At 50.1% G+C, this 24,288-nt stretch overlaps 2 protein-coding genes across 9 annotated transcripts in view; one reads left to right on the forward strand and one right to left on the reverse strand.

Moving 5' to 3' along the window:
* The window catches only part of HABP2 (hyaluronan binding protein 2), a 33,577-nt gene extending 28,107 nt beyond the window's left edge, over window positions 1–5,470 (forward strand). Inside the window, exons 9-13 of the mRNA XM_061162708.1 lie at window positions 112–367; window positions 757–899; window positions 1,734–1,868; window positions 2,837–2,982; window positions 5,259–5,470. Of these exons, the coding sequence (XP_061018691.1) occupies window positions 112–367; window positions 757–899; window positions 1,734–1,868; window positions 2,837–2,982; window positions 5,259–5,423 (845 nt within the window). The 3' untranslated portion in view covers window positions 5,424–5,470. The remainder of the gene's footprint in view (window positions 1–111; window positions 368–756; window positions 900–1,733; window positions 1,869–2,836; window positions 2,983–5,258) is intronic.
* Window positions 5,471–5,864: 394 nt separating this feature from the next.
* The window catches only part of NRAP (nebulin related anchoring protein), an 83,682-nt gene continuing 65,258 nt past the window's right edge, over window positions 5,865–24,288 (reverse strand). For 7 of the 8 annotated variants that reach the window (XM_061162704.1, XM_061162703.1, XM_061162700.1 and 4 more), the window contains 10 exons: window positions 23,748–23,852; window positions 23,298–23,405; window positions 22,121–22,432; window positions 15,748–15,852; window positions 14,838–14,936; window positions 13,479–13,583; window positions 9,801–9,908; window positions 7,737–8,048; window positions 6,627–6,758; window positions 5,865–6,087 (listed from right to left, as the gene is read on the reverse strand). In XM_061162704.1, coding sequence (XP_061018687.1) covers window positions 5,983–6,087; window positions 6,627–6,758; window positions 7,737–8,048; window positions 9,801–9,908; window positions 13,479–13,583; window positions 14,838–14,936; window positions 15,748–15,852; window positions 22,121–22,432; window positions 23,298–23,405; window positions 23,748–23,852 — 1,491 coding nt within the window. In that variant the 3' untranslated portion in view covers window positions 5,865–5,982. The remainder of the gene's footprint in view (window positions 6,088–6,626; window positions 6,759–7,736; window positions 8,049–9,800; window positions 9,909–13,478; window positions 13,584–14,837; window positions 14,937–15,747; window positions 15,853–22,120; window positions 22,433–23,297; window positions 23,406–23,747; window positions 23,853–24,288) is intronic. The other variant, XM_061162706.1, reaches the window with a different exon arrangement.

The following is a 24,288-nucleotide window of genomic DNA, read 5'->3' on the forward strand; positions in this document are numbered from 1 at the left end:
TAGCTCTGGACACTAGCTCAGCTTCTAAGGCAGAGCCATACCTCTGATAAGGTCCTCCTGAGAACCAAGAGGGAGGGTGGAAGTGTGGTTTATTTCTCTTGTGTTTCACAGACGTTGCCAACCCAGAAGGAAGACCCGCGGAGCCCTTGACCAAGTTTCCTGAGTTTGGGTCCTGTGGGAGGACTGAGATAGCAGAGAGGAAGGTCAAGAGGATCTTTGGAGGCTTTAAGAGCACAGCGGGCAAGCACCCGTGGCAGGCGTCCCTGCAGACCTCGCTACAACTGACCGTCTCCATGCCCCAGGGCCACTACTGTGGGGGGGCGCTGATCCACCCGTGCTGGGTGCTGACTGCCGCCCACTGCACTGAGTAAGCACCTGCTGGGAGCAGAGGCCGGGGTGGCCAGAACCGGCAGGGGGTGCTGTCCCCTTCCCATCTGATCAGCATCTTGACAACTCTGGCAGGACTAGATCTAGCTCCAAGGGCAAAAGCGTGTCTCCTTAAAACCAGACAACAGAAGAAAGCTCCTGTGTGTAGAATGCTTACCACATGCATTACATGTGTTATAACAGTCAAGCCTCAAAACTGACGGCTGAATGACCAGCAGGAGAGCTCTGTGAGCCAGACCATGATTACAGATGAAGATGCCACAGGGCCAGAAGTCAGGTCATCTGTCAAAAGTCACACAGCTCACGGGTGTGGCTCCAGCCTCTCAAATTCCAAGACTAGTTCCTGATCATCATACTTTCCCCTTACAGGATAAAAACCAAATATCTAAGAGTGGTGCTTGGAGACCAGGACCTGAAGAAGACGGAATTCCATGAGCAGAGTTTTGGGGTGCAGAAGATATTCAAGTACAGTCACTATATTGAAATAGATGACATTCCCTACAATGATATTGGCAAGTCTCTTCTATCGTGGCTTTCCTGTTTCTCTTGTCCTGGGATGGATTTCTCTACTGACAGAAAGTTGAGGCTTGGCTCTGGAAGGTGCTCTAAGCAGGTCTTTCATAGACCCTGCAAGGTAAAGCCTTTCTTCCAGGGCGTTTTAGTTCTGAAAGGTCTGTGTTACTGTTGCAGATAAATGTGCACAAACTTAAACTGAGGGGATGGAACATCCGATGCGAAGAACGGTGTGCTGCGCAGAGCTCAGTCTTGAATCCCTACTCCCCCACTTACTCACCGGTTTCACCCTTCTAAGTCTCAATTCCCTCTTCTGTGAAACGGGACACTGATGTCCAACTGTTCACTTCCTGTGTGCTAAGTGACATGATGTACATGTGTCCCAGGTACCTCTGGCACCTGGTAGGCAATGATGTACTTAAGCTTCTTGCTCCTTAGTTCTGTATCTTATTTCTTCTTCACACACTTCTCACTCTCCCTCTTCAACACTGTGCACACATGCTAAGTCGCTTCAGTCGCGTCCGACTCTGTGCGACCCTTTGGACGGCAGCCTACTAGGCTCTTCTGTCCCCAACATCTTTTCCCCCCTTAAAGCCTGTTTTTCTAAAATGGTATTCAAAATGATTTCAAACTCAGTTATTATTTCTTAGTATTACTCTCAGCCTGAAGTGTTATGACTCCTCCCCAGGTGAAGGTTAAAAGCATGAAATGATAACCAAAGAATTTGGGGTATCGGGAGTGGGGTTTTCCTATGACCACCTTCCAATCAAGCTAAAGCTGATGCTTCTTGGACAGAGAGGGTTTCATCACCCATTTCCCCTCTCTCTCCCTAGCCTTGCTCAAGCTAAAGCCAGTGGATGGTCATTGTGCCCTGGAATCCAAATATGTGAAAACTGTCTGTTTGCCCGAAGGTCCCTTTCCCTCTGGGACTGAGTGCCACATCTCTGGCTGGGGTGTCACAGAAACAGGTGAGTCTGGCCATGCATTCTTCTGAGACTCAGGTGACTTACATCCATCAGGCAAGAAAGGGTCACATTCAACTGCCCTCCTGGACTAGAAATCAGAGTTATATTCAAAATGACTTATCAAAAGAAAAAGATTGCCCCAGCTTTCTGTGTATGTACTCAGTCATGTTTGACTCTTTGCAACCCCGTGGACTGTAGCCTGCCAGGCTTCTCTGTCTGTGGGATTTTCCAGGCAAGAACACTGGAGTGGGTTGCCATTTCCTACTCCAGGGGATCTTCCTGGCCATCTCTCTAGCTCTAGTTAAATTTCATCACCTTCACAGTCTCCTCTGATCTCCATATCTGTCCTTGGCCCTAGTCCCTAGCTCCTTGACTTTCACCAAGCATTGATCTTGTATCCATGGAGAATTTCCTCCTTTCCTAGATAGATAAAGTACTGACAAGATTATGTTGTTATTGTTCAGGCCCTAAGTTGTGTCCAACTCTTTGTGACCCCATGGACTGCAACATGCCAGGCTTTCTTATCCTTCACTATGTCCCAGAGTTTGTTCACATTCATGTCCGTTGAGTAGGTGATGCTATCTAATCATCTCATCCTCTGCTGCCCTCTCTTCCTTTTGCCTTCCTTCTTTCCCAGCATCAGAGTCTTTTCCAATGAGTTGGCTATTCCCATCAGGTGGCCAAAGTATTGGAACTTCAGCTTCAGCATCAGTCCTTCCAATGCCTGTGCCCTGTAATATGGAAATTCAGAAGTAGTATCTTAAGTGTCTCTCAAATTCTCAAAATAGATTTCTCTCCCTTCCAATCTTGTTCTCAAGATCATTTCAAGTAGGCTTCTCTCCCCATCTCCTAGAAACACCCCCACAGCCTGAACTTGGGGCTGGGGGCCCTCTTCTGACCACTGCTGACTTCTGGTGGGGCAGGTTCCACCCTGGTCTCTACAGTGGCGACATTTTTTCTCTGCCCATCAGGAGAAGGGTCCCGCCAGCTCCTGGATGCCAAGGTCAAGCTGATCAGCAACGCGATGTGCAACTCCCGCCACCTCTATGACCATTCGATCGACGACAGCATGATTTGTGCAGGAAACCTCCAGAAGCCGGGACAAGACTCCTGCCAGGTCAGAGATTCCACGTGGCATTTGGAGAAAGCAGGGCCTTACACAGGGAAACAGAGGGCCTTACAGCCCCGGGCAGGGAGGAGGGGTTAGAGGCCTCCTTGCCATTCAGTCAAGGTGGGCACATCTGTCCTCTGGCAAACCTGAATCCACACCAGACCAGGAGGACTCAGCATCAATACCATAGCAGTCACTTTGCTCACTGTTGTTGAATTTGATTCTGACCAGTCTGGTGAAGGATGTCACTATCACCATTGTACAGATGCTTAGAGAAATTATCTGGTCCACAGATCCTGGGTGGAAAGTGCAGAGCAAGAAGTTGTTCCTCTGTGTTAAAATGTGAAGAGGGTGTTTCTGCCCTCAGTGCTGGGCAGCTTGTCTGAAAATCCCAATAAGCAGGGGACATTTGCAAAGACCAGTGGTTAGAAAGACAAAGATGAGGGGCCAGAGAATTCACAATACTGAGTCACCATTAGGATTTAAATGTGTGTATGTGAAGGGGGAGGAAATTTAGCCCTAATACACTAATTGGCTGAGTGGCTCCTCTGTGACCAGAGCCAATTTAGATCCTGCATGACACCCACTGCCAGACAGGACTTTGGGGGACAAGATGGGCACATTCAAACCTGAGTTCCTCCCTATAAAGGAACTCAACAATGATCTGCAACCTTGAGGCTGCTTTGGGATGGGAAATCATGGTCACTCTCAGGGTCTGTGGCTTTCCTGTGACCCTCTGCCCTTTCCCAAGGAGCCACAGGTATCTACCTACTTAAAGGAAGGGTGTGGGCAGATGGGAGGGATTTTCCCTGAGTCCCTAGAAGATGGATAAGGAAACAGATTACAGGATTTTAAAAAGACAGCCAAAGGTTTGAAACCTGCTTCTGTCCTTTACTTTGTGAACTTTATCAGTCACTGAATGGCTTAGTCAGCTTGGGCTTCTATATAAGTAACTGCAGATTGGGTGGCTAAACAGCAGACATTTATTTCTCACAGTCCTGGAGGCTGGAAGACTAAGATCAGGGTGTCGGCACGGTTCCAGGGAGGACCCTCTCTGACTGCCAACTTCTCATCGTGTCCTCATGTGGCAGAGAGAGAGAGAGAGAGAGAGAGAGAGGGCTCTATGTCTCTTCTGCATTTGTGCTTAGTCGTTCTGTTGTGTCCGACTCTTTGCGACCCCAAGGACTGTAGCCCACCAGGCTCTTCTGTGCATGGGATTTCTCAAGCAAGAATACCTGAGTGGGTTACCATTTCCTTCTCCAGGGGATCTTCCTGATCCAGTGATCAAACCTGGGTTTCCTGCATTGCAAGTGAACTCTGTACTGACTGAGCCACAAAGTTTCAACAAGGGCACTAATCCTGTACATGGTCCCCACCCTCCCAACCTAATTACCTCCCCAAAGCCCCACCTTCTAATAAAACATTAGGCTTTAACACAGGATTTTGAGCAGGGCAGGGAGGACACAAATGTTCAATCTGCTGCCCTCAAATAATTAGCCAACCTCAGGTGTCTAATCTAGAAAATGGAACTAGGGTATCCATAAAACTGGGAGATTGTGGCTAAGATTGAAAGAAATAACTCATTAAATATCCTACTAGGTGTATAAGCAGGAACAGATATGTGTGCATGTGTGTATGTGAGTTATCGTTCTCATTCCTGCCTCCCCACCATCCTCCTCCTCTCCACTCTAACTGGGGGTTTAATGTGAACCACGCACTGTCCCATAAGCCTTACAAGACTTAGTCCTCACAAGAACCCTCAGGTGGGTTCTGTTGCCACCTATGGTTTACAGTGTGAGAAATGGAGGCCCCATAGGCCAGCAGATGGACAGCCCCACAGACCATGCTGAACATCATGGCCATGCTGCCTCTGAACCCCATCCTTCCTGACCAATGTGTGCCCTGTGGGCCCTGGAAGGTGCTCTGTCCAAACAGGGCATCCCTCCAGCCCCTGCTAGATCCCAGGATGGAATGAGAAGTCGAGAGCCCCTTAGTAATACCTGCATGATGGAGCCATGGTGGCTTAGGAAGTCAGGGTGTGACCTGGGCCCAGCCCGGTGGCTTCCCTGCCAAGCCCTCTCTGACTTAGGACGCAGGTTGGTATCGGCTTCTCTCCCTTCAGAGCACTGCATCGTATGAGGCACAGAAATAATCTTGTTGCCATTTTCCCCAGGGTTGGCCAACAGTCCCACCCCCAACCCCTAGCATCCCCTCATGTAAGGCAGGGCTGTCTCTGAGTGTATACTGAACCACAAAGTGGACTCCTGCATCTTTTCCCATAGGGCGACTCTGGAGGCCCTCTGACCTGTGAGAAGGACGGCACCGCCTACATCTATGGGATCGTGAGCTGGGGCCTGGAGTGTGGGAAGAAGCCAGGGGTCTACACCCAAGTGACCAAATTCCTAACGTGGATCAAAGCCACCATGGAGAAGGAGGCTAGCTTCTGAGGTGTCTTCTGAGGCTCACAGCCCGTTCTGTGAACACCCAGACGAGGCGAGGCCCCGTGGGCAGCAATGGATGCCCCCGGAGCCTCTGAGTATCCAGGCTCTAAGCAGAGACCACTGCTGCCCAGCCCAGGGCACCTGGGACCAGCATGGCCCCCGCTTCCTCAGGCTCCCTCCGGGGAAACCCAGAAATGACAGAATCAACCTCAAGTGCATGACGTTTGCTTTCCTTCCAACAATCGTAGCTTCTAGAAAATCAGTGTTCACAGCCTGCCTTCACCTGGGACATTGGCAAGTGTGAGCTTCCAGACGCCTCAGCATCGGTGGGGGTCACCTTCACGTCTTTATTCCTCAGACACTCAAGGTGCACAACAGGGCCAGCCACCCACTGCTAGGTGTTAGATGAGGACCAAAACACAACTTTCTCCACCTTTTTCAGGGAGTTGTTATTTTAATAAAGGAGGACTAGGGCAGGGGCGCGATTTTCACAGTTGGCTCCAACTGGACGTGCAGATTTCCTCTCCAGCTTCTCTCCCAAGAACCAAGGGTGGACGCCACCCACTCAGAACGGGGGGGCCTTCCTCCTTTTGACGTGCAGAATCTCGGTGGCATCTGGGTTTACAACCCCCCTCTGATCATCTCCGGTCTCCACAGCCTCCGGCACCCCCTGCAGAAACCAAACACACCTCCCTGAGTGAAGCGGAAGCTCCCACAAGACAAGCTGTCTAAAAAGCTCGCCTTCTCCTTCCTTTCCCCCTCCTCCATCCTCCCCAAGAAAAAGGAACCTCAAGGCAAGACAGAGAAAGAAGCAGAGCCCATCTCTCATTTAGACAGGGCGCCTTTCTTCTGAACAAAGTAGGGTTCAAAACCCAGACTGTGGTAGATAACGCGGCTCTGACCCCTTCCGTGCCTGTAACGAGCAAGCAGTCGGCACAGCCTGGCCCGCGTGGCCAGGATTGATGTAGCCCTGGCACGCTCGCCTCCAAAGAGCTAATGGCTGTGACTTCAGAGAAAACCCTGCAGGAAGTTTAACCCAGGTGTCATCCGCCTGGTCATCTCAGACCCATGAAATTAGGCGCCTTGCCTGAGCTGCATTGCACGCGTCTTTAGAGCCAGCGAACCTTTGGCCAAAAATAAAGTTTGAAAAGAAACAACTGAGTTCGCCTTTCCCCCCGCCGTGGCCTTGCCTGCCAGCCCGCTACTTACGTAAGCCCCTCGGAGACCCCGGCCCCTCGCGTTGGCCAGTTCTGCAGCCCGCCGAGCCATTTCCACTTTGTAGGAGCCAGGAGGTGTCCAGCCAATACCTCTGGTCAGGTTCAAGTCGGATTTGTACTTGACCTTGGGAGAACGAGGGAGGCAAGGGGAATAGGTCAGCAGGGCATAGAGTGGAGAGGCTTAGAAAGGCTGCCCTGGGGACTATGTTGTTAGTGAAACCAGGATGTGGGAGCCAAGCTGTCTTACGCAGGAGCTCCATGGCACGGAGGATGCACCGTGCTGGGGAGTCAGGCCAGCATAGCGCTGTCCCCTGCATCTCTCTACTCAAGGGGGCTGCAGTGGGGGTGGAGGCTCAGAGAGCTGGTTCAAGGCCGAGCTCCTATCTAGACCCTCTCTGTAACCTTAAGGAAGTCATTTCCCACTCAGGGGCTTCAGTTGCCTCTCAGAGATAAAGGGCCCAGGCTGCTGACTACTAAGATCCCTTGGAAAGAGTGTGTATGTGCTAAGTCACTTCAGTCGTGTCTGACTCTTTGCCGGACTGTAGCCCAGCAGGCTTCTCTGTCCATGGGATTTCCCAGGCAAGAATACTAGAGTGGGTTGCCACGCCCTTCTCCAGGGAAGCTTCCTGACCCAGGGATCGAACCCGTGTCTCTCACATCTCCGGCACAGGCAAGCGGGTTCTTTACCCCTAGCGCCACCTGGAAAGCCCTGGAAAGAGTAAGGCACAGCAGTCGAGACCTTGGGCTCTCACATTAAGCCATATGGGGTTCAGACCCCAGACCTGCTACTGATTGCCATGGGGTCCTGAGTCAGTGACTTCACCGCTCGAAGCCTCCGGCTCCCCATCTGTAAAACGGCTGCTTGTGAGAGCCTCAAGGCACAACATGGAAAGCATCCGGCACGGAGCCTGGCCCACAGGAAGGGCTCGCTACACTGGGATTCTTGTCCTCTCTTCTGGCTCTATCATGTTAGGTCTCCTAGGTTCTATCTCAGCCCAGCTCCTCCCTGAGGGGAACACGGGATGTGGGCTTATGGACACCTCCGATGAAGGGAACCAGAGGCAGGGCCTAGGCCTGGGGGGCAGGCGGGAGAGCAGCTCACATCGCTCTGCAGCCGGTGGGCCTTCTGCGCGTGTTTCAGGCCCAGCTGCTCCGGGTCGCAGGTGGGCTGGGGCAGGGGCTGCCTGTAGTGCACGTCGCTGGCCAGCTGCTGGCTCCTCTTGGCCTGGAGGAAGCCGGGCTGGTCTGGGCGGCTGTGGAACTGGGACCGACTCTTGGCGAAGGCCTTCTTGTACTCGTTGTCACTCTGGAGTCTGCCGACACTGAGGAAATGCTTCATCCTCGGGTCATCGTGGATGCTGCGGTACCCAATCTGCAGGCCCCGGTCCCGCAGGAAGGCCTCTTTGTACCGGAACTGCAGGGAAGGTGAGCGGGGGAGGGGGGCGGGCGGTCACAGGTGCCCCCTTCCCTCCAGGGCCAGCCCTCGGGATTCTCAGCAGGAAGTGCAACAGTGGGTCAAGGGTACCGCTTTGGATTCAAGTAGGCCTGGGATCCAGGTTTCCCTCTGTTTCCTTTTAGCTGTGTGGCCTTGGGTCTCTCTGAGCTTTGGTTTCACCACTTGATAAAATGGGTGCATGAACCTCCACCCCACAGGATCTTGAGAGGATTCAGCGAGACGGGGCTGAGCTTCATGTCCGGCACAGGCTCAGGCCACCCAGTGGTAGGTGCCGGTATTGCTTTGGTAACAATCCAACAGCCAAGAAGTGCACCCATTCTACCAGCAGCCACTCATCCTTTGATTCTTTCCAGCTTTCAGGGACCCAACCCAGAGATCCTCAAACCATGTATAGTGAAAAACGGGATTGATTCACTTAGTTTTGCTTTTTAAAATTTCCAATCCATCAAAGTCCGGTATGTGGTCCTTCTGCCTGTGACTGCATGTGCGCTCAGTTGCTCAGCCGTGTCTGACTCTCTGTGACCCCATGGACTGTAGCCGCCAGGCTCCTCTGTCCATGGGATTCCCCAGGCAAAAATACTGGAATGGGTTGTCATGCCCGCCTCCAGGGGATCTTCCCCACCCAGGGATCGATCTGCATCTCTTATGTCTCCTGCATTGGCACTCGGGTTCTTTACCACTAGCACCACCTGGGAAGCCTGTGATTAGTATGTAAAAAGTACCAGGTGCATTTGATAAACCCAAACCGGCCTCTATTCTGCTCAGCCAGAGGAGTCCACCCATCTCAGGCTTGGAGATCAGAACATCTAATTGCTAAAAGTGTTGCTGAATGCTTGGTTTCGATACTTGTTTCACTTTGAACCAATGACAAGTTGTTCATGAATGACCACGTACCTAGTTAGTAATGTCTTCCTATCAAGTTAGTGATGTCTTCCTCTTCGATAATATCAGCTACCATGTCTGGTCCCCCTCCTCTGTACATAACACTGTGAACCATTTTAGTTACATTCCTACATCAATCCTGGGCTTCCCTGGTAGCTCAGCTGGTAGAGAATCCGCCTGCAATGCATGAGACCCCGGTTCTATCCCTGGGTTGGGAAGATCCCCTGGAAAAGGGATAGGCTACCCACTCCAGTATTCTGGCCTGGACAATTCCATGGACTGTATAGTTCATGGGGTGGCAAAGAGTTGGACAGACCGAGTGACTTTCACTTTCTCTACATCAATCCTGTCATCAGTAGAGTCAAGTATTAGATTTCTATTTCATAGAAGCAGAAATTTTAGTTCAGAGGATTTAAAAAACTTGCTCAAGACCACAGAGCCAACTCCTAACCAACTGAGGCAGGATCTGAACTCAAGTCAATCTAGGAGGGAAACCCAATCTTTCTGTCCCGTAGTGCACTTCAGCTTTCAAAAAAAGTCCCTTTATTGAAGGTCAACAAATCAGTCCTCTTCTAATTGATTTCTAGTTTCTGTCCACATGCATCAATGTTTAAGAATGGCTCTCTTGAAGGAGGGGAAGTAGGAATAAAACCTTTCCCAATTCCAAATTTCTGACTGAGATGCTAGAAAACAAGGCCAACTTTTATTCCTTTCACTTGAAATACTTTTTCAGCTTTGGTTCCCAGTGGTTTGCCTTTCAAGAGAACTGGGAAAACCAGAGTGCAACCTATCAGTTGACAGAGGCAGGGAGAGAACGTGAGGTCTTACGTCACTGGCGATCTCCCTCGATGCCCGTGCCGTCTGGAATGGGATGGCATCCAGCCTGAAGTCGTAGCCGACAGCCCGGGTCTGCTCCCAGGAGTGTCTGTAGACTTTCTAGTTGGGGAAACAAAGAAATGAGTGAGGGACGAGCGGGCAACTCCGTGCCTCCATGCCTGCTAGTTCTCAGAGGGAGTAATTCCTATACAGGTGCCCTCTGTCTTGCTGGCACCCAGATGGCAGAGCCCATGGCCCCACGGCCACCCTGAGGACCTCCCCAGCTCTGGCCATGAAGGGCTTTGGCTCTAAACCCCCAGCCTGAGCATCAGGCCCTGCTCCTGTGGGTCGCGGGGGTCTGGCTGATTTGCTACATCCTGTTGGTACCATATTCCCCCGTCCCCCTTCTCCCTGTCTTTGCTTTCACTCCAGCACCTCAAGTTTGCAGCTTCCAGCTGCCAGAATGCAAAGTTAAAGAGCCCTGTTTCTCCCCACACGCTGCCAGTTCTATTCCTTGGGTCCTGGCACCCTCAGGTTCACGGGCTCCACTCACTTCCTGGGGGACCCTGGGCCACCTTTGATGCCACGTCACAGCATCCCTGTGAAGCGTGCTGCAGCCCCCACGCCCTCCTGGTGTCTGCACCGAGAGGAGAGCCTTTACCTGAATTAAATTGATCGTCAGGAACCTGACCGAGTTCCTGACCCCTGCATTTCACATCATCCTCTTTTATTTCTCCCCCTTTCAAGTTGTTCTTGCACACCCTCCGGGAGTCTGTAATCACATCCTCTTAGTCCTCAGGTAGACCCACATCACCTATGGAGGCATCAAAACCGCCCGTGCCTTCATGTAGCTCATATTTTTTTTTTTCAAGATAAGGGAATGGCTCCATGAAAGGAGTCATCTAGAGATCCCAGCGGAAGGCTGTCCTTTATTCTGTCACAGAGAAGGGAGACAGCAGGCGAGGCGCATCGCCAGCAGATGACAAAGTGACAGCCCCAGACCGTTTCGGTCGCTCACACATCTCAGAGCCACGGCAGGTCAGGGGGCCCTTAAGAACCTTACTTTTGTCACTTGGAAATAGAGGTCAAGGCTGAGACTCTGTTCTACAGGGGATTGGGGGGATTAAGCGGAGGAAGAGTGGCAGAGAAAAAAGCAGAGTGCCCTCATGCCTCCCTACAACTGAGCCTGGGACTAGAGCGGACCACAGAAAGCTTGAGCCAAACGTGGTGGAGCTCATTGTTAAGTCCTGCTGCTCATCATCACCTTTACCTTCATCACTTCTTCCAGTCCCAACATCACAACCCAGAAGCCAAATGCCTACTCTGTTGATACACCTAGAAATACAGAACTAATCATCGCTAAGGTCATCGCCTCATTGGCAGATCACAAACAGTGCCCAAAGGATTAGATTTCCTGGGTCGTTGTTGAGTTTAGCGGGCAGGACTGAGAGGTATGTAGAAGGGGAGGCGGAATTCAGATCATGACAGACAACCAGCCCCTCTAGCATCGCGTTTCCTTGTTTTGAGGGTCCTACAAGTATTAGACCAGGAAGGAGAGTCAAAACCCTTATCGTCCCCTGGAAAGGGGTCTGTCAGTGCCTTCCTAAGAAGATTCCCCACCAGATCTGGGCCAGGAAACGACACCAATCTTTTCACAGCATCAAACTCCAAGGTCACCCTGCTTTGGTGTCAAGGCACCCCAGCCTCAGAGTCTCTGTAACTGGGGGTCAACTCAAGTCTAAGTATGTGCATGTGCTCAGTCCTGTCCGCCTCTTTGCAACCCCATGGACTGGAGCCCACCAGGCTCCTCTGTCCACGGGATTCTCCAGGCAAGAATACTAGAGTGGGTTGCCATGTCCTCCTCCAGGGGATCATCCCAACCCAGGGATTGAACCCGCCCCCGTCTCTTACGTCTTCTGCATTGGCAGGCAGATTCTTTACCACTGCACCACATGGGAGTCAACTCAAGGGCAGGCCCAAATTGGGGTTCTGCCCGAGGCGCTGGCTCCCCGTCTCCCCACCCCACCTCTCCCTGTAAACTATTTGCTTGATTGTCATCACTTCCTCCCTGAGTTTTTTTTTTTTTTTTATTCTGTTGAGGTTTTTGCCTTGCCACTGGGAGTCTTTAGATTCCGCAGGCTCTTTGATTTGGAACCCTGGGCGTTCCTCTTCTTTATCACAGTGGGCACAGCTTTGCCCTCATCCTCACACATTAGAGTCATTTGATTTTTAGTTATTTCGGCTGCCTTACACATCTCAATGGCTTTCTTTGCCCAGGAAGGTCACTTTCCCTCCACATCTTCCTCACAGAGCACTTGATCCAATTGTGCGTATCCTACACGCCCCCGAAGAAGTGCTCTTTCAAAAGAGGTTCATGAGTCCTCCATACCCGCATGCCCTGGCAGCTAATTTCAGCTCTGGGACTCTGCAGACTGGCTCCCCTTGTGGAAGGAAGGATGCCTCTGCCACCAGCCCGGGGTGGCTGTCCTCCTTAAGTCGGGTCCCCGCAGGACGGGCACTTCTATCCCAGCGTCCAGGGTGATGGGCCTCCAGGAGTCCCTCACATGGAGGCCTGGCCTTTCCCCATCCTTGAGGCATTAATGAGATGGATGTTTTGTCTGAGCTCCGCTGAGGGGGAGGTCCCGCTTCCCCAGATGGAGGTCAGCCCACCAGAGCTGCTGTTCTAAAATTATCGCCCGCGCATCCCTCAAAAGCATCAAATGGTCATAATAACTCATATTTACAAAGCACCGGCACATTCACCGCGTGGGATCCCACAGGGCTTTACAAACGCAACAAACTAATACACACGCTAACTAGAAGGCGCCTCTCGCCGACCCCTGCGAGGCGGCTACCTCTGGGGTGAGCAGCAGCAGCTGTTGATCTGCACGGAGCCCCAGGACACAATGGCAGGGCCAGGGCGGGAAGAATGGCCGGACTCTGGGAGGCCCCGCGCGGCCCCAGGCCGACACACTCAGCCTGTGTTATTCTGATCTGACAGCGTCTTTTGATTCTGCCGCCTCGGTACCTGTTATCCCAGGATCACAGCTTTGCCGGCAGAGCGGCCGCCTATTCTATTACGACCAGGGGCCTCCGACCCCTGCCAACAACAAGCCTGGGCTGAGGAAACAGCATCTTGGAGATGCATGCAAAGGGCACACATCCAAGGGAACAGACGTGTCGGGGGCCACAGCCTCAGGCACAAAGGAGCAGATTGTGTTGGGATCCCATGGACTACAATTGCAGCGTCTTTCTAACCAGCAGAAAGCAGAGAAAGCGCCACTCGGTCTCCAAACTTACAAGGCTCTGAATGGCTAAGGAGAGGAGTCTGGGGAACAAGCAGAGCAGGTGTCTACATCCGCGGGGCCAGGGCACCGCTCCTCTGGCTGGAGCCCAGCACCTGACTGAGGTCTTTGGAGCCACACCCAGCACTGGGATGCTAGCGCTGGCAGGACCACAGGAGTCGGCTAGTGCAGCTCCATCCCCATTTTGCAGCTGGGGAGACTGAGGCCCAGCGAGAAAAGTGGCTCAAAGTTATACATGCCATTTATCCTACTCTCAGTCTGGAGTGCTTTCTGTTCCCAGCTCCTTTCCTAGGAATTCTTTTTCTTAGAAAAAAAAAAGTCCCATTTGGGCACAGATCATATTACAGAAATGGACACACACCACATGAACGGCCAGTTCACTTACGTCGCTCAGATGCAGGGCGTTGAGGCGGGCTCTGGTGAAATCGGGGTGGTCGGGCACCAGGGTGTACCTGTGTCGGGATTCAGCGTCCCCCAACCTGTACAGGCGCTGCAGGGAGAAGGCTCACGGTAAATGGGAAGCTGCACTTGCTGCAGTCAAAAGTGAAGAGGGGGCTGATGCCCTTTCCTGCCCCTCCCACCCCAGGGTACAGAAGCCATCCCGCACTTGGAGAGCATCCCTCCAGATGCCACCCGGGAAAGGAGGTGCCCGAGTGGCCAGGGTCAGGTGGTGGGGAGCTGGTTTTAAGTATTTAAAATATTCATCAAGTTTTGCTCCAAAAGGGTCACAAACCATCACCCTGGGTCGCTGTACCTGTGTTTCACAAACAGTAAAAGATGGGTGGATACTTCAGAGGATCTTGGCAATCAGGCATTTGCTCAAGCTTTTTACTAGTAACAAAATGCCTCAATGCCTTTGTTACTAAACATTAACAGTAATAATAAAAAGAAATAGCAGCTAAAAAACCTTAAACGCCTTAATATCTCTTAAGAAATTTAAAGTTTTCATAGTCCACTCTGTGTCCCAAGAAGACACAATTTTAGAACTCAAGCTTTCTCTTAATGGCTATTTTTAGGGCAGTGATCTAAGGACTGCAAATAATTTTAGGAGGTGGTTGAGTCTCACCCAGTTTTAAAGAGGAAATATAATATTTAACATCCCAACCCTTTCCCAAATTAAGTTTGTGTTTTGCAAGCACGAACTGGTCAGTACCGCATGTGGACTCTGTGAGCATGGGGCAGCTTTGTCAGTGTGCAAAAATCCAATCCCTGGATGATTTCAGAGAAGAAAATATGTAATTTCCTATTCTTCAAAATTAATACAGGAGAGAGGAAATGGGGCTAAATTATACAGAGAGTAAAAGTAGAAAGACGTTCTTTATATAGCTACTTTTTTTTCTAATTGACTTATGTTAAGATTTAATTCCATTATATCTATGGACAATTATGATATATATGACCTAGTGTTTGGTAATGTCCATCAATAATATTTAGTATTACTATTGTGATGATTAAGAGTCTAACTAGGGACATTTACTGAGGACTCACTATATATTCTAAATAATTGCTAAAAGCTTCATGAAGTTTTATTTACTTCATCCTCATTTAATTCACTCCATCTTATGAAATGGTTGCTATCTTTATCTTTCTTTCAAATAAGGGAACCATGACTAGAAGACATTAGAAAACTGACCCAAGATCACCCAGGTAAGGGACAGAAGGTTTGTCCTTACATCTTAAGCACTGACCACTGTGCAGCACTACCCACTATTAAGCCTGGGATGAGTGAGCAGAAAACACCCACCTCATTGCAATGCATGTAGCTGTTCTTGGCATGAACTAGGTCTGGAGAGTCAACCACTGTGGTAAACTTGATGGTGTCTGGTTTTTTACGGTATTTGGTCTGTAAGAGAAAGGCCAAGATTCTCAAGAAACAGTCAAACCCCATGCATTTTTCTGGGTGCAGCATCACCCTACCTACTCAGTACCAAAAGTACCAATGGCATGCTTGGGAAAGAAATCTCTCTTCTTTGTGGTCACCTCACCAGCACAGAGAAGAGATTCAAGCTGCCTCTGTGATAAGGACCATTTTACAGGTATTTACATTCTTGAAAAGAGAGGCTGCAAAATGCCAAAGCTCATCACAAGAAAAGGAATTCACTAGATGGAAGGATTCAGCCTTAAGTTGGCCCTGCCCAGACCCTATTCAAGTAGGTTCTGGTATTAAGGAACTAAAGAAGGCAGTGCCATGCTCTCAAGTTCCCAGGGCAAGAATCTCTGGGTCATCAACATGGTGGGGAGTTCAGTTAAGGTAACCATCTCTGGGCAACTTTTAACACCCTCTGAAGTCAGGTAAGCCTAGGACATTGAACTGAGTAGACTCAGGAGACGGGTGACAAACCCTCTCCTCACCTCCATGAAGATAATGGGTCAGGTTAGATCATAATTGTACATAATACATTTGTCGGTCATCGTCTAATGCATCACCCCTCTTTCACTGCCTGATTGGAACAAGCCTTTAACTCCCCAGCAAGTGAATTCACTGGGAACCAAATCTTGTTCTGTCTTGGGATTTGGTTGCAAATAGCCCCAGAAAGATATCGGGAGTCCAGTGCCATGGGGCCCTCCCAGGCTCTCCAGTCCATCTGCAGGTTCCCTCATCAGGAGGAGATAAACGCCAGGTTGCATTTGTGGTAGACTCAGGTTAACGATACCTCACTGATGAGCTCTCCGGCTTTCTTTGCACTTTCTATCTGTGGGGAACTCAGCGCCAGCCATCCTGTCCCCTTCATGCCCATCAGGTCCGACTTGTAGCGCAACTGTGAGAAGAAAAAAACACTGGCTTTTTATCAGGAAACGGTTGCAAATCATTGGGGCATCCGTAAAAATGCTTCATCACAACATGTCAATATTTTCATTTGGGTGTGTTCTGCATGTCATCAAGGCAAATTATTTGAGTATGTGCATTCTGCCCAGAATTAAGTAACGGATCATGTGTAAGACACAAGAAGGTCCCACTTGTAAACTGGCTGGATTCCAAGCAGAAGGTTGTAACCTATGGGAAAGATCCCTTAAGAAAGATCTGAGATATACACCCCAGCCCACACGTCAGCCTTGATTATTTGGTTTCATTCTGGCAGTGAGGCGATTGACCGCCTGCCTAAACAGAAACGTTTTACACACTTTCAGTGGATCAAAGCACTTTGAGCTCTGGATCAAACCTGCTGTGACTCAGGGCAAATCACTGTACCAAAATGTGACTCAGTTTCTCTCTGTGATACACGAAGGTCATGACAATCCCTCTCTTCTCATGAAAACACCTGAGAGTCCTGAGGGGTAAAAGACACTCTCGTGTGTTAGATTTGTTTTTTTCTTTGTGGTGGTAGGGGAGGGGGAGTTCTTTGCAGGACTCAAAACTGCAACAAACCTGGCTACAACTGGGGAATGGTGTGTAAACTGCCTTAATATTTCCATGCCTCAGTTTACCCCTCCTCCTATGGTTACTCAGGATTTGCCTACATTGTACAGTGGGCTTAAACTTTATCCATTTTCTTCCTCTTAAGGACTCAGAAGATCAGAACTACAGCGTCAATTCCAGGAAGAAAATAATAAGTGGGGTTTTAAGACAATGGGCCTGATTAGCAATCTCCTGAAATGTTTAACCTTATTACCATTCCTTGATCTGCCCACCATTACCTACATCAAGACAGTCTCTGAAAAAGCTTTTCTTCCTCTCTATATGGAAATTACGCCTTTTTAAAGGAAGAAAAAGGACTCTCTAAGGAAATGTGAAATTTGGACCTAAACGAAGTTGCTGGCATTTCTCTAATTTAGATACAAGCTCTGCGGTAACGCAAAATACCCACTCCTGAAATCAGCCTTTCGGCCTTTTTAGTTTTCTTTCATTTCAGGAATCACAGTGCTCCTCACAGCTGGCCTCAAAGAGGGTCCGTTTCTGATCTACTGTCTGCTGGTTAAGGCCCCTGTGCAAATTCCACTCTGCTTTCCAACTGGTGAAGGGGGACATCACTCGGGTTTGGGAGCACGTTTCAAAACCCCATGTCAGTGAAATTGCTTTTTATACCGCGATCTTTCAGTCTACACCAGCAAAGCTTTTGCCTTCCACTCTGATAAAGAACAGAGAAAATTGGATAAATTTCTAAGTTAGAGAGAATAATCCTACAGGGCCTCTTCACAGCCGGGCCTTGCTCCTTTCATAAGTGAGATGAAGTGGGGGCGCACGCTTTCAACTTGCCTTTTGTTGAGCTGAACAGTGCGAGCGCAGGTGAGTCAGAAGGCAAGACGCAGGTTCCCCAAAGATCTGACTGCGCCTCCGACTCTCTTATAAATGGATTGTCTATTGATATTTCTGCTCCCAGCCCCGCTTTGACTATTCACGCAGACCCTAAAAACAACACACCTGCCCCAGACCTCACCATAAAAGGGGAGGGGGGCGGGGAGCAAGGAGGGTATCGAGGAGAATCGGCCCAAAGGTGGTTTCCAAGAAGGATTCTAAGATAAGAGATCTTCTTGGGCTGCCCAGCTATATCTCACTTCCCCAAGTGGCCACCTCACTATTTGCCCTTGTACATATGAAGGCCTGGATGCCACCTTCAGAGTCACACGTGGGGCTCCTGGCACCCCCATTCTGGAGACGCACAAGCTGTAGTTTTCACCCCTTGAGCTCTAAAAGGAATTACATAACCAGGAGGTGGCCAGGGGAAGGGGTATATTTGTCATATTAATAATAAGAATCACTATAGCAACTATCTTGCAAAGGGTGTGGTTTGCTTCAGACTCATTTGGGGCTTCCCTAGTGGCTCAGATGGTAAAAGCGTCTGCCTGCAATGCGGGAGACCTGGGTTTGATCCCTGGGTTGGGAAGATCCCCTGGAGAAGGAAATGGCAACCCACTCCAGTACTCTTGCCTGGAAAATTCCATGGACTGAGGAGCCTGGTAGGCTACAGTCCACAGGGTGGCAAAGAGTTGGACACGACTGAGTGACTTTGCTTTAACTTCCATTACCTCATTCAGTCCTCATGCCGTTCTCAAAGGACTAGCTCTTATTCCCAACCATAGAACAATCTGGGGGGTTAAATGCTTGCTCAGATTCTCAGAAGAGTCACCAGCTGCTGTCCTCTGGGATCCTGTGCAGGTGGTCCTTAAGAGAACCCCCAAGAGCCAGAACGCCTGGGTTCCTACTCTGGCCACCAGGGGGAGCCAGAGAGCGCTAACCGCAGAGTCAGGAGCCCAGACATGGGCTTTGCCTCAACTACTATATGATCTTGAGCAAGTCATTGGCTTTGCCTCTTACTAAGCTGTATGGTCTTGAGCAAGTCATTTCCCTGGCAGCTTATGACCCTGAGCAAGTTCCTGAAGATTTATAGGTGCGTTAGTCACCGCATCTGTAAAAATGGGAGTACTTACAGTACCTACCTAGATACGACATGAGATCGTTTGTGCAAAATATTTAAATAAATGCCTAGCCCGGGATAAGCATTCCGTACTTCTTAGGTATTGGTACTGTCGGTGCTGTTATTTCTGATGGGGAAACGGAAGCCGGGGACACTTAAGGAGTCTCCTGAAGCCGTGCAGCCATAAAGGCTGGTGCTAAGACTGTCCCCTTGACTGTCCCTTCATATGCTTTGCAGGACGCGCACAGCCCGTGAGATCACGGAGAGGAGCGTAGTGTGGCAGATTTGGAAAGGACTAAGAGGTGACTGGAGAAGGAAATGGCAGCCCACTCCAGTGTTCTTGCCTGGAGAATCCCAGGGACAGGGGAGCCTGGTGGGCTGCCGTCTATGGGGTCGCACAGAGTCGGACACGACTGAAGTGACTTAGCAGCAGCAGCAAGAGGTGACTGAACTAGCGCCCCCTGGTGGTGGAGCACAGCCTGGGCGGAGCACGTGTCTCAGATGCATGCCTGAGGTAGGCGTGACTTTCCCAAGACTTCAGCAGTCCCAGCCTTGAGGACCCTCCCGCCAAGGGTGAGCACCGAGACCCACAGCTTGCTTTCTGGCCTGGATGGGATAGGTCAGGAGGACGACTGATGGCTATGGGAGCTACTGTTCCTGCCCCAAACTCTGCTGAACTGCGTGAGCTCATAAGGAGTCTTTGTTTTCTTTTCACTAGAACGTAACTACATGGAATTGGATTTTCAGTGATGACTGCAAGAAAACAAGCCTCCAAACCAGATGGACATTCTGGGGGTCTGCTGTTCACAGGATCTTGGGGTCCAAGACCACCCAGTTTAACAAACCTGAAGTTTCAAAACAACGCATGAAGCCCAACATGGTCATTCTTAAATCAGGCAATAATTTCTCAGCACAAAACATATTTCATTTGGTAAAGTGTTAAGTCTATGATTGCCAACAAGCATTTCTTGGGAAGGACTACCTTTTTTGTTATTGTTGTTTTTCTTATTTGTGTGTGTGTGTGTGTGTTAAAATATCCTTTCTTTTCAGAAGTAACGGTGATATAAATGGTAGCTTGAGGTAAGAGTTGGTTTTTGGTCTTTTTCCTTATTGAGTAAACTAGTATGATACTATGATGATGTCAGCACTTAAAAAAACATTTATCTGTGAATCCTGAAATCTGAGATCACCAATAAATCAAACATCTTTGCTCTTCCAGTAGAAGCATGAAGGCCTAGAAAGCCAAGTGGCTGCTGAAGGATGAAGCTGGGCTTCTAACTGGGCCCCCAACCTCCCCACAGTGGCCGGTCCCATCCCAGGAGGTTTATCTTCTCCCTGGAAGAGGCCACCAACAGGAGGGTCCTGGACTGGGCACTGAGTCACACTAAGAGCCTCTCCTTAGGGGCCTCAGGGTGGCCTGCTAGTAAGTAGAAGGCTTTCTAAGTGGGTCCTGGGCTGTGCTTCAGCAAACACATGCCCTGCTCCACGCTCCCCTGACTGGTGCCCACTCGGTAGGTACTACAGTCCCAACAAATCTTGATTCATAATCGGACCATCATGGCATTCATTAAATCATTACATCATTGCTGTCATAATTAATCATCAACTGGGTATTTTCAACACTCTGCCTGTGTCATCTAACTAAACTAGGAGTTGTCACTGCCCTGAAGGCCTCCAGAATCAGAAGGCTTGGTGGAAAACATAATCCTCACAGCTCACCCCCTCTGGCATGTTCCTATGGACAGGCACTGTCTGTGCTCGGCACGGTGCATCATACAGACAGTCCTCAACTGGGAACAGACTTCTCAGTCGGGTACAGTTTTGTCCCCCTAGGTGCATTTGGCAATATATGGAGACGTTTTTTATTGTCACATTGAGGGGGGTGCTAATGGCATCTCGAGGGTAGAGGCCAGGGATGCTGCAATGCACAAGACAGGCCCACACAACAAAGCATCCAGCCCCAAGTGTCAAAGGTGCCCACGTTTGGAAACCCCGATATGGATGATAAGGGTTCATGGGACTATAGTCTCATGAGATCTACTCTAAAATCTCACGAGAGCACCTTCTTCCCAGGGGAGCTGTGGGGCTGGGGGAGATGATACACATAAGCAAACATGGTGCAGAGCCTGCTATGGGCATGAGGCCTGGAAGTGCTGACCGTGACCACATTTTCATCACTACTCTGGCCCTTCTGAGGGAGCCGAGACTTGGAGTGGCCTGGGACTGACTTCAGAGGCACTGGTCCGGAGACTTCCACTGAGGGTGGGACTTAATGCCCCCACGTGGGCCAGGACGTCCCCTCTCTGGGGCCTAAGCATCCACACCTGCATCATAGAAAGCATGACTCCCCTGCTCCAGGAGGGTGGCGTGGTTGAGAGTGTGGGTTCTGGAGCCAGGCCTGCCTCAGCCCCTCCCACATGACCTCATCTGCGCAATAGGAGGAGCAAGGCCCTCACCCCCAAGAGCTGGAGCGAGGGTGCCATACTGGTGAGCGGTCAGGAAACGGCAGCTCTGGGCCCAGCTCTCCACCTCGCCTCACGGACACCCCCAGCACACAGTCGGGCCCTGGGTCTCTTTCTCGGACCCATCCCATCCCCTGGGACATCCTCCTCACTCACGCACTCAGGCACTCGCTTCAGTTCAGTCCCAGATATGCTGAGGCTGCTGCCGCCCATGGTCTTTACTCAAATGTCACCTCTGCAAAGAGAGTGGCCGTTTTTGTTGTTGTTCAGTTGCTAAGTCGTGTCCGACTCTTTGTGGTCCCATGGATGGCAGCACGCCACTGCTATCTTTGTCCCTGTCTCTGTACTTCACTACCTCCTAGAGTTTGCTCAAAATTCATATCCATTGAATCGGCGATGCCATTAACCATCTCATCCTCCTTGGACTGCAAGGAGATCAAGTCAGTCCATCCTAAAGGAAAACAACCCTGAATATTCATTGGAAGGACTGATGCTGAAGGTGAAGCTCCAATACTTAGGCCACCTGATGCGAAGAGCTGACTCACTGATGCTGGGAAAGATCGAAGGCAGGAGGAGAAGGGGGTGACAGAGGATGAGAATGATCCTGTCCCCCATTTTCTTACATTGCACACATAATGCTTACCTGGCCTTCCCTGCTGGCTCAGATGGTAAAGAATCTGCCTGCAACAGGGGAGACCCAAGTTTGATCCCTGAGTCGGGAAGATGCCCTGGAGAAGGGCATGGCAACCTACTCCAGTATTCTTGCCTGGAGAATTCCCATGGACAGAGGAGCCTGGTGGGCCACAGTCTATGGAATCACAAAGAGTCAGACATGACTGAGCTAACACTTTCACACTTTGACACACACCCCAGTTCCCTGCTCTGTCTGTCTCCCTCTGACACACCACACAGCTCACCCCTGCCGTATCTCCGTCCCACAGACTGGAAGCTCCCTGACACCAGGAACTTTGGGACTCTTGTGCTGACCGCTATATTCCCAGGGCCTTGAGGGATGCCTGTGACATAGTAGGTGCTGAATAAATATCTGTTAACTGAATAATTCCAACCTAGATGATGCAGACCAAGCAAGTCATTGGTGAGGGGCGGGGGCTGGTGAAGGGATCTGAAAGGCTAAGCAAGAGGCCGAGGTTACCCCCAGGCCTGGTGGGAGGAAGAAGATCGGGGAGATGTGTGATCCACAGGCTCCCTACCTCACTCTGCAGCGCATGAGCCTTCTTAGCCCAGGCCATCTTCAGGTCCTCGGGCAGCGCCGTGAACGCGTGGCAGCACGTCCTGTAGTCAAGGTCGCTGGCCAGGGCCTGGGCCTTCCTGGCATGGACCAGCGGCAGCATGTCCATGGGCAGGTGGCACTGGGCTCTGCTGCCCGCCGCCTGCCTCCTGTACTGAAGCTCGCTCTGCAGCCGGCCCATCCGCTGGCAGTGCTGGAGCCGGGGGTCGTCACGCACGCTCTGGGCCCCGATCAGCCGTCCTCGCTCCTTCACAAAGTCATGTCTGTAGAGAAACTGGAAGGGGAACCAGGCGGTCAGGGGTCGGCGTGTGGCCCCCTGATGTTCTATCTGTGCCTGTTCCTCGCGGTCACTAAGAAGATCACCTGTTCTTACACGAGACGGGGATGATGATAAAGAAATGGCATCGCGAGGCTGGCCTGAGAGCCTGCCTCCCCCACCCCAGGGGAGGGACAATTAAAACACTGCTCCCTTCCTCCCGTCTAATTAAAGCCAGATCCTTAGAACCAGAGTGAGGGCCCGCTCCCCTTACGAGTTCTATGGCCAAAAGGAATTTATCAAAAAGGGTGGAAGAGAAACTTGTGCTTTATCCCCTCACACTTGGCAAAACATCAAACCCAAAAGACAGGATCCATTTATTTGAAGTCTACATTTTCTGTGATTTGTTTGTGGGAAAGAGAAAGTCACCTTCATGTCCCAAAGCTATGGACGCTATGAGGATAGTGGCTGAAACACAGCTGCAAACCCTACCGCCGATGCGGGAAGCTACAGAGAGTCAAGAGGGGACTGTGCTATGGCCACATTACAATTTCTACTGCAAATTCTTTCTAATTCTGGGTGGAGTTAGAAAACAGACAGTTCACACATTACGGAGAGATGGTTGCCTAGATGCTACAATTAGAAATAAATTGTAATCTCCTTTCTGCTGGAGATCTTTGCCTGCATTTAGCTTCTGATTACCAGGGCCTTTCTTTCCCTCTCTCATCAAAGAATCTCATTCATAACTAATATATTCCACGGATGACATGCTGTCTCACATGGCGAAAGATCTGCTTTAATTCAGGGAAATCAGCCGTAGACATTGTTTTACATGAAGTTAACAGAAATTAGGCAGAATGGAAGGTCGTATCATTCAACTCACATCACTGGCTATATCTCCAGAGACTCGAGCCGCCTGGAAGGGCAGAGCATCTATTGTCAGCTTGTAACCTTGAGCACGGAGATTCCTCCAAGATTCCTTGTATTTTGCCTATGGTAGGAACACATGTATATCTTCTTAAGAAAAAAAAAAAAATTACATGACTCCATGAACAAAGGCTACCCACTTCATTTGTAGTGTGGTGTTGCAGAACGGATTTCTGACAATCAAAAGCTTTCGATTTGGCAAAGAAAATCTTATTAGCACCTCCCGGAAGTGGGCTCTGACACATATATATCAACACATCTGGGGAAAGGTATGTTTAACATGCATGTCAACAAGATACATGGTTGAAAGTTTCTGCAAATGCCAGCAGGGTCACTGCTACGTCCCATCACAGACATTGACTTGGCCTTGGAGAACATCTCAGCCTCAGCGATGGGAAAGGCTTACGTCACTCAGATTGGCCGCGTTTGTTTTCGCTCGGACAAACTCTGGCAGACCCAGGGTCATGGTGTACTGGTGTCTCGCATCTTCTCCTGCTGCTTTATAGAGGCGCTGGGCAGGAGGGGAAAAAAACAAGAAGGTAAGCGCTGTGCATTTCTGCAGGACTGGAGGTCCCTCCTTTGCAACAGGGAAATCTGTTTGTAAAAGGCCGTTCACTGTGTCATGGACACACCCTCAGCTTGGGGAAGATATTTCTTTCAATAAAGGTAATCTTTCATGGGATTTCCCTGGAGGTCCAGTGTTTAAGACTTCGCCTTCCAATGCAGAGGGTGTGGGTTCAATCCCTGGTTGGGGAGCTAGGATCCCGTGCGCCTCACGGCCAAAAAACCAAAAACATAAATTTTTTAAAAAACAAGCAATATTATAAGAAATTCAAGAAAGATTTAAAATAGTCCACATCAAAATTTAAAAAAAACTTGAAGGAAAGATAGTCCTTCATGAGTCAAATTGAGTGCTATGAAAGGAATACGTAAAAAAATTGCAAGTT

The sequence above is a fragment of the Dama dama genome, chromosome 15 (genome assembly GCF_033118175.1).
Source record: "Dama dama isolate Ldn47 chromosome 15, ASM3311817v1, whole genome shotgun sequence".
Lineage (NCBI taxonomy): Eukaryota > Metazoa > Chordata > Mammalia > Artiodactyla > Cervidae > Dama > Dama dama.